This window comes from Pygoscelis adeliae, unplaced genomic scaffold, assembly GCF_000699105.1.
Source record: "Pygoscelis adeliae isolate BGI_AS28 unplaced genomic scaffold, ASM69910v1 Scaffold844, whole genome shotgun sequence".
NCBI lineage: Eukaryota > Metazoa > Chordata > Aves > Sphenisciformes > Spheniscidae > Pygoscelis > Pygoscelis adeliae.
The window spans coordinates 24,178-33,494 of record NW_008824615.1 but is presented as its reverse complement, the minus strand read 5'-3'; the positions used below and the strand labels follow the sequence as shown (position 1 = coordinate 33,494).

The following is a 9,317-nucleotide window of genomic DNA, read 5'->3' as shown; positions in this document are numbered from 1 at the left end:
TGTGGGACCCCATGCACACACACCACCACCACCCCCCTCCTATTCTTCAGCCCTGTTCCGTCGGCTCCGGCACTCCTCGGCTGCTCGCCCTGCTCCCGCCTTGTGTTTCAGCAGAAGACACAAGCTGCTCGGTACCAGCTGGGGAGGGTAAAGGGCTGATCTGTACCCGCTGCCCAGGCTCCGGTCAGGGTGGGCCTCCTGTGCTCCAGAAACCACTTTCTGCAGCGTTTCCAGCAGCAGAACTGAAATGCCTCGTGGAAGAGGCAGGGCGAGCCTGCCCAAGGTCTGTGCAGCCAGCCCGGGAGCAGCATTAAATAATTGAATGGACTCTGGGTATTACAGCACAGTCCTTTCCCCGGGGGGTTAATTAACCTCGTGTAAGGCTTTTGGGGTGTGTTGCTTCCTCAGTGCAGCTGAAGACCTGTTGATGGGCGAGCAGGAAACTTTTTCTCCAGGCTTGCTCTGAAGGCGCTGACCTTGGGTCAGGTGTGACCCCCAGCACTGGCTTGTGGTGACTGGGCGCTTCGGCAGCCCAAAAGGCAGCCCGGCTGTAGCGGAGGCCGGAATTACCTCCCCTTTGAAGCAGAGGATGGCTTCTGAGATGGGGCAGCCGCAGCTCCTGTGCCAGCTCCCAGCCCTGCAGCTGGTCAGGGCGTTTTGAGTCCTCCCTAAGGGCTCGTGTGCCCGCGAGGAGCCTCGCTTTTGCATGTGGGGTGGTGAAGCAGTTTTACACAACGGCTCCGTTCCCCGCAAATGACTAAAAGGGCCTCAAACGGTAGCGAGCCGAGTTGCCTGCAATGGCATAACGTTTTGCTAATGGGCTTGTGGTTTATTCGGCCCTCGCGCTTGACGAGAGCAAGGAGTCCTCGGGACCTCCCAGCGCTGGGATTAGGCGGTGGAAAGTTGGCAGACGTGTCTTAGCAGGTTGGGAGCAGAGAAGCACCGTATCGCTGCCCGGGTCTTCCCTCCGGGGGTTTAATGATCACTTCTCATGCTCCGGTGTCGTGCAACTCCGCTGCACTAATTAGGTGGTATTTTAACAAAGGTTACTTCAAGGTGCCTGATGCAGCAACTCTTGTGGTTCAGGGATGACTTTGCTGCTTCCAGTTCCAGGAGTCCCCTCTTGCTGACGGGAGCTGGATTATTTGAACGATGCTTTTTGCTCCTGTGGACCGCAGCTCCTGTGCTGGTGGGGTGTGGGGTGGGTGTGCTTGGTGCTGGCATCTCTCCTGCCGGGAGGCTGCGCGTTGACGGGACGGTCCCTGCTGGCCCCGGAGGTCCGGGCCCGCTCTCGTCGGCGAGGAGGAGCGGTTCGGGATGCTGGGATGCCCATACTCTCACGAGCAGGTTAGACGCAGTTTAGCTAAGCTGGGCTTGCTGGGAAGTGAATGTTTGGCCTTGGCAGATGCTGCTTTTCTTTTCTTTTCCTCTCCTCTCCTGGTTGCCCTGGTCCCCCAGTTCAGAGATAAGTAGTGCAGCGACTCGCTTTTCTGCCGATTAAGTCTTTGGTAGACTCAATGCCGCGCCGGTGAATGCTGTCTGCTACTTTGCACCATTCTTCGTTGGTTGACTGGGAGGAAAATAAAGCTTTCCTTGGTTGTACTAAGAGCTGGAGGTTGTTGCCTCCCAACCCGTAGCCCCCATTACTATAGGATGGATCTGGCATTCACCGTGAGTCGCTGCTGCAGTCGCTCATGGCTGATGAGGTGGGCTCAGAGCAACTTTGGGGTTAATTCATGGATCTGCGTGCTATTGAGCTCTTGTTCGTGACTTGCAAGTCTCTCTGCTGGCGGTGAAGGGTGCTCCCTTGGCCTGCGGTGGGTGTTATTTAGCCTGGCTCTTTTTTTCAACATCCGCGAGAAGCAGAATTCCTGGTATTTGGAGTTGCTGCCCAAGCTTCCCATCCTGCTGCCTGTCCTGGAGGCAGCACGGTGCAGCTTTGCCTCCCGCCTGCAGCAGCAGTTAGGAAGGAAACCAGCCTCATTATCTAAAATCAATAGTTGGGCTCTGCTGAGCTGCAAGAGGCTAAGAAACTGTGGAGATACCAATGTGCAGCTCCTCACCCTGGGCCTGAGTGTTGATATTTAAAGGTTGCATCAGTGAAACGGCTTTTTTTTCTGGGGGGGGGAAGCGATTTGTACTGCAGAGGCAATCAGAGGGAAAGGGGACAGGGTTAGGCACCAGTTCTGCAGATGGGTGGGTGCGGGACCCATCTGCATCTGCTGCAGACCGCTTGCCAGGTTGGTACCCAGGTCTTGTAAGTTAGCCGCATGGATGACCTTGGGTTTTTTAACGCGTCTCTGTATGACATGCATAAAGTAGCACGTAGCCAGCCTGGGTGGCCGGGTCAGACTTGCCTCGGTGCTAACAGGACAGTGCTTTGGGACGAGTGAAGGCAGCACCGTGGGAGGTGTCAGCCGCTACGGCAGTAGCTGCACCTATTGCAGAGCTGGTGGGTAACTGACCCTAAAAATCCTTATTTGCTGGAGCTCGAGGGGTTTCCCAGTTTTGTGTGTGCACAAATCCAGGCAGAATCTGTCCACGGCGTTCCTGCATGGCAGTGTCCACCTTTGGCTTTCGCCAGCTCCGCAGGGCCGTGCTGTGATCCGATGCAGCAGCATTCAGGTACCGGTCACACGTAATTACTTCTCCGTGGGTTTCAGCAGCGTTTGGAGATGGCTGCAGAACCTGAGGGCAGGAGGAGGAAGTATGGAAATACGTTGTTTTGGTGGAGACTGAGTTGGGAAGTGGAGGATTCGGTCCACGTGAATCGTTTCTTGCTCTTGCCCTGCTGCTGATGCGAGCTTGCTAGAAATGAGAGATCTCAGAAGTCGATGGCTGTAAAATGTTGGCATAAAATGTAGCTGTTTTGGTAACAGCGAAATGCCAACAATGCTCCTTTCCGTCTGGCTTAGTGGGTGGGAACAGAGCTCTTACTGTATTATAAGGTTAGTTGATATTAGTCCAGAAGTGTGATTTTGTGTGTGCGTGTGTGGCTGATAATTGGTGAATTGTTCTCCTTCGGGGGGGGAAAAAAATCCAACCCTCAAATAGGTGCGAGATGCTTAAAATGAAAACACTTCCAAACACTTTAATGGGATTTTATGTATCGGGATGGTGAGTGTTCTTAGTATTTTTATTTGCAAACTTATAGTATTAAATGTTTATTCACAGCTGCGCGACCCAGCGATGTGTCTGGACACAAACAAGAGAAGCATTTGGTCTGCCCTGTGAGAAGATGAGGGTGCAACCATCTGTTCTGCGCTCTCAGGGCTCTTCAGCGCAAGGCAGTATGAGACCGGGCCTTGGGTTTCTTCTTCTGTAGGGCGGCTGAGACGCATCTGCGGGGTGCAATCCTTCCTGAAGGGCGGCAGTCCTTGCTCAGAGCTGGTTTTACCTGAAGCTTTGTCCAGGTTTCGCAGGAGGCTGCGAGCAGAGCTGGGGTCTGAAGCACGAGACAGGCTTAAGGTTCAGGGTCAGCCGCTTGCTGGGAGGAGGTGGGAGAGTGAGGAAGGCGTCCAAGAGGAACGGTGTCAGCCCCGTAACAGTCTGCTTGCAGTGGGGTGTTCTTCTGGGTGGTGAGCAGAGCTGGTCTCTGAGCTCCTGTAGATCTTGGTGGTGCGGTCGCTTGCCTGGGTGCAACGGGACCAGTTTCTCTGGCCAGCACGGTGAAGTTGCACTACTTGACTTGGAGTAACCTCGTCTGACCCAGTACAGACCTGCAGACTGATACGGACTGCCCGGTGCTGGGATGGGCGTTGCACGACGTACTGTGGATGCTGGAAAGACCTTTGTCAAAGCTGCGGCACACCAGAGCTGCTGTGCTTGTGCTCAGCTTTGTTCTTGTGCTCTCCTCTTAGGTGGGAGTGGGTTTCTGGCACCAGGGACGCATTTTTCTACTCACCTCAACCGTGGACTCAAGTCCTGGGGGTGCCATACTCTGTGCCTCAGTTTACCGGCATTTTCTCTGCCTAGACCTGGATAAAGCCCTTTAGCATTGCAGTAGAGAAGGCGCTGGAAGGAGTGGGTTTGTGTGGGGAGAGCACAGGGCTGGCCACAGCGTTGTTATAAAACTGCTGGTTTGGAAGGCAAGCTTCACGGGAATTGCTGGTATTCCTGGGTCCTCATCAGAGGTGCGTTTTTTAGCTGTTTCCATCCATCTCGACAGCTCCGGGTTTAGCTCGCCTACCCTTCACCTGCGTTTTGAAACCCTTTGGGGAGATGGTGTCCTCCAAGCGCAGCGCGAGGGCATTTGGTGCGCTCGCTCTAGGCACAACCCCTAATTGCGCAGGGACCCAACCTGTTTGTCGAAGGCATTTGGCAGTGCCTGATCCAGAGAAATAGTGTGACGTCTGTTGTGAAAGAGCTTCTTGGCTCCGGTTACCATACTTGCTTGGGGTTTTTTCTTTCCAAAGACCTTATTAATTACCTAGTTAGAGATTTGCTTCGTAGCAGGACGGAGACCTAGCTTTGTTGGTTGACTGCCCTACTTAGGCCAAAGCACTGCTATAGGAGTCGAATAAACACGCAGCATCGAGCTGTCTCGAGCTTCTGTAAAGAATGGTGAAGATTCTCCTGGTTTGAGAAGGTCAAACAGTGTTTTCTTCTGGTGGGATGCACTGAGTCTCCTCGTCTCTACTACCAATGTTTTTCTTATTTCCAATAGGAAACACAGACTGACAAGAACTCAAAGTGCCTTTTCCCCGGTTGTGTTCAGCCCCCTCTTCACAGGTAAGGATTTGAAAGATTTACAGTACGGCGTTTCATTTTGCTATGAAAAGAGCAGTGCGTGCTTAACGATAGATGCTGAACGTTGCCTCCACGTGCAAACTGGGATCTCTGTGAAGAGTCCCTCTGTCCTGCTTGGCCTCAAACCCTGAACAAGAGGAGCTGTAAAGAACGTGGCTGTTGCACGTCAGCGTTTTGCAATTCCTCCTGTTGAAACCCAAGTTTGAGTTGTGCTCTCAGAGGTGAAGGTCCTTCCTCCGCGCAGGGCTGTTTGCATCCAAGTGGTTTGGAAAATCCCCTGTAGAGCAAGTGCAGTTTGGTGCTCCCCTCCCGTGGTTTGAGGGGGGGCTGAGACCAAGCCCCACTCCCCACCTGGACAGCACACCAACGTCAGCGGCTCCGCTGCATGACAGCTATGGGAACTGAAACCTCTTTTGTGGAGCACCACCTTCTTCTGCATGTTTCCCCCCTCTCCCCGTATCCTGCTGGTTTGACCTTCCCTTTTCTGCGGGGGGCGGAGAGGGGGGGAAGTTGACCAGTTTGTAAATGGGGCGAGGGGGGAAGTCCTGCTCCGCTGGCGGCCGAAGGCTGTGGTACTGAAAAGCTCCTGGTCGTGGTCATGTGCCTCTTGTGGTGTGGGCTCATAGTCAAATCAGTCCTGGCCACAGGGCTTGGGGCTTCCCTGGGAGAATCCTGTCTCAAGACGTGCGGGATTAGGAATCTTAAGGTCACAACTGAGTATTTATCAGCTGTGTGGGGCTCTACGTGGCTCGTTATGAAGGCCGGATTCAAAATAAATTCATGCTGAGGGTCTCATTGCAGGGCAAAGGAATCAAAATGTGATTGTGTAGCGATAACTGCGTTAGGAAAAGCCGGTGGGTAGAGCTGAAAGCCTCCTCTTGCTGCTGGTGCAGGCGTTTGGTAGCAGAGAGCGGCTGGGGAGCTCGGTGCAGGAGCTGGTGCGTGGTTTGTGTTCCTGCGTGTAGGGTGAAGCCCTCTTTGGAGAGCAGTGGCGAAGTCTTACTGAGAACTGGTGTGAATTTCAGAGAAGTGACCTTCGAGGCAGAGCATTCGTTTGACTTGCCTGAAACTCGTAACTGGAAGCTGCCGGTCCTGCTCCTGTGGTTTCTCGTGGCTCATTCCGCTCTTGCAGAAGTGGAGTCACTCGGGGGTAATTCAGCTGTGGTGCTTGTTCTCTCCTCCATCCCCATGTCCCTTCAGCTGGTGCCCTGATGGCAGGGCAGCATGGGGAGGATGTGTTCCTCCCGTGGTGCGACTGGCTTCCTGCGGGCGTCATGTGCGTTCATTTAGCAAATCAAGGCTGGTGAAAGCAAAAGCTGCTTCTGCTGCTATGTCAGCTGTTGCTAGGGGAAGTTGCGAGTTTAAAATCTGTAATTCTGTGTGCTGGTGATGGGGGTATGCGGATGTGTGTGCAGAGCTGCTTTTCTTCAAAGGAAACTACGGAGGAGAACCTGCAGTTGACAGGTTTTTGCTTTGAATTTGGGAAATTGATTTGGTTAATTGTTAGTTTACTCTATTAACTATTTTTAAAATTACTTATGTCAATTTTTTGCTGGTTGGTGCAACACTGGCAGTGCCCTCATAGGAGCTTCTCCTTTGCAGAAGACCATTGAAGAGTCCCCAAAGTGACTGTCTGGATTTTAATTGCTTTGGTTTGTTGTTGACTTCTCCAGTCTTGCGCAGCTGAGGACTTGGTTTCTTTAATGGCTGCTGTATAGAGGATTTTCTGAGACTGGGACCACCGAAGTGGGACAGAATTCAAATATCTGGCCCAACTTGCGTGGTTTTCTTGGCGATTGGCTTTCAGGTTAGCGTGTGGGGCGAGCGAAGGTCTTTGGGAGGGCTGACCTCTCCTCGGGCACCTCTCGGAAGTGCTGGCTCCATACCTGCACTGCAGCCTGCCATTGCAGCTCCTGCTGCCTTGGGAAGGATTTCAGAGCTGAGTTACTGCAACCCCTCTTAGTCTGGTCGTCTCTTTTGTTTTTGTTTGTGCAAGACGAATGCAGCCCAACCTACGTGGCCACTTCATTTGCAGGGTGTGGAAGTGAGAGTGGCTGTGAGCATGCGTGTGCGCTCACACCCATGGAGAAGGTACCTCGGATAATAACCAACCCTAAATACTCCTCTTAACGTGGCTTATTAGTAGATAGGACTTTCAAAAGCAGAAGGAAGCTGAGTCAATATTGTCCTGTGTAATGCCTAGTAAATACATTGTCAGGCGCTTACCAAGAGGTGCGTGACGCTGTGTACGGTATCTGGAGCAGAAGAGGAGTTCCCTGCCCACAGGAATTGAAATCTAAGGCAGCCAGATTTCCTTGTCCTTGAGACCATCGTTCAGGTGTTTGGGATGATTTGGTTTATGTTGGTGGGTTCATCAGAGCCTGGTTAGACTGATTTTTTTTTTGGGGTGGGGGGGGGAGCCTTGGCTGTGGTAACACCACTTGGGGTCTCTCTTTGGGATTTAGGTGTTTTCCTTTTGACTCTGTATCAGTCCAACACTGAGGCTGATGCTTTGACCTTGATTTGATGGCTTCATTTCTCTTCCATGATTTTAGGCTGATTTTAAGCTTTTCTGGGTTTAAGTTAGACATCTTAGTTTGTGTCATTATTTTCTCCAAGCAGTATCCTGGATCCAGAGGCTTTAGGCTTCAGTGAATCCCAGCTATTTAACATAAAAGCCTGTCCAGCTCCCTTATATTAATTTTAAGAGCTGGTACCCTCATGGCCTTTAGGGTAAGAGGTGTTTCTGTTTGATCATCCGAGGCATTGGTAGGCAAACTCGGACTGGCATTGATAGGAGCATTATATCAGAGTCCTGTGCCAGCGGGTGCCACGCAGACCTGTGAAACCATTTCCCAAGACTATATAAAGCGTCAGCGCTGTGCACCGTTGATGAGCTCTGCTTGATACGCGAACTCGGTGCTGAAAAGGTCTCGCAGTGCCTTCCTCATCACGCCCTCCTGGTGCTGGACTCAGATGGGGTTCAGGCACGCGTACCAGTGTCTGTCATTCCCTTCTGCCTGACTTTTGGGCTGCGGCAGCAGAGCTGATCAACGTCTCAAAAGCGGTGCAGCAGGGAAACCTGATTTGAAAGCAGTTAACGAGATCGTTCTCCAAACCCTGCAGAGGTTACTGCCCCCTTCCCTCTCCCTCCGCCTCCCCACGCTCGGCCTCTGCATGCCCCGGAGAAGGTGCAATACTAACAGTCTTGCTCCACCAACCTTCAGGTGAAACAGTGTCACTAGTGGACGTGGACATCTCTCAGCGAGGACTGACCTCCCCTCACCCTCCGACTCCACCACCACCACCACGAAGAAGCCTCAGCCTGCTAGGTACTGTCCTGGAGAGCATCCTTTGCCGTGCGTCCCTACGGAGTGTAGGAACAGCCCATCTGCCCTTGTGGGGACGGAGGAGGAGCGTCCCAAGGGTCCCCAGCAGCCGGCTCACTGCCTGCTCGTCTGACCCCGTAGCATGCCTGCTCGCCCTTCCCCAGCAGAGGATTTTTTGCTGTCCGTTGAAATCTTCAGCGTTTCTCTTAGATCAGCCAGGAGGGGAGGGCGGTGGTGGAGCAATGTGAGGTGGGATGTAACGTGCTGGTTGCGTAGCGTTTCTGCTGCTTTTGGAAACTTTCCCCCTTCCTACCCATCGCCCAGCGAGGCCGGTTCCCTTCTGTGCTCTCTAGTAGGTGGAACTGGAGGCTCCCTGGGAGGCTGCTGCACCAGGAGCCTGGCTTGGCTGCTCTACATCCTCCTCTGGAGGAGGTTCCTCTGAGCAAGAGCGGCTTAAGATGGGTAAAGTCAGCTTCAGTGAGCAGCACCTTAAACTGCACATCCCATGTGCCGGGTCTGTGAAATCTCTAAATGCCTGTCTTGTGCTGCAAGCTGCATGCAAGGAGCTAGCTGGGCTGGAAAACTGACTCCTTCACTCCAGGAGTGCATGTGAGCATGCGTGTGTGTGTGTGTGTGCGAAGCTCCGAGCTGGTGTGAAGTGGGAGCAGCCACCCGCGCTCAGAAGCAAGAGGAGGACGGGGAGCTGCCGGTGGGAAACTCCATCTTCGCTTCTCCAGGCAGCGCCGAGCGCCGGGTTGCTCGGGCCGTGTTGTCAGGCGCTCGCCGGCACAGAGCTCGCTCGCTTTCCTGTTTTCTGAATCTCTCTTGCCTCTGTTCTCTCCTAGATGATATCAGTGGGACGCTGCCTACATCTGTCCTAGTGGGTCCAATGGGCTCCTCCCTGCAGTCTTTCCCTCTGCCTCCGCCTCCTCCGCCCCATGCCCCAGGTCAGCTTAGCTTTAGCAGCAAGGCCCTGGCTTTCCCTTCAGGGATCTGGACTTTGGGGGTTTTTCTTGGTAAACTTTAAGGCTGCCCTTCGGGCTTTAACAGCAACGGTGCTGCCTGCATTGCCCGCTCAGGGACACGCGGTCCTACGCTGTGGAGTGCTCAGGCACCGTTGTGCCGAGGCTCTGGTTTCCGCGTGGTGTGGCTCTTGTTGCCCGCAGTAGTATTGCTGAAGCTCCTGGTTGCGCCAGCTTTACCCTCAGTTCAGCATCTCCCGTTTTCTCTGGTTCCTCT

At 53.4% G+C, this 9,317-nt stretch overlaps 2 protein-coding genes across 2 annotated transcripts in view; one reads left to right on the top strand and one right to left on the bottom strand.

Moving 5' to 3' along the window:
* The window catches only part of GPR179 (G protein-coupled receptor 179), a 16,625-nt gene extending 14,353 nt beyond the window's left edge, over nt 1-2,272 (bottom strand). The window contains exon 1 of the mRNA XM_009322369.1: nt 2,249-2,272. Within this exon, the coding sequence (XP_009320644.1) occupies nt 2,249-2,272 (24 nt within the window). The remainder of the gene's footprint in view (nt 1-2,248) is intronic.
* Nucleotides 2,271-9,317, top strand: part of SOCS7 (suppressor of cytokine signaling 7) — a 17,520-nt gene continuing 10,473 nt past the window's right edge. Inside the window, exons 1-4 of the mRNA XM_009322368.1 lie at nt 2,271-2,302; nt 4,667-4,731; nt 7,977-8,081; nt 8,924-9,025. Coding sequence (XP_009320643.1) covers nt 2,271-2,302; nt 4,667-4,731; nt 7,977-8,081; nt 8,924-9,025 — 304 coding nt within the window. The remainder of the gene's footprint in view (nt 2,303-4,666; nt 4,732-7,976; nt 8,082-8,923; nt 9,026-9,317) is intronic.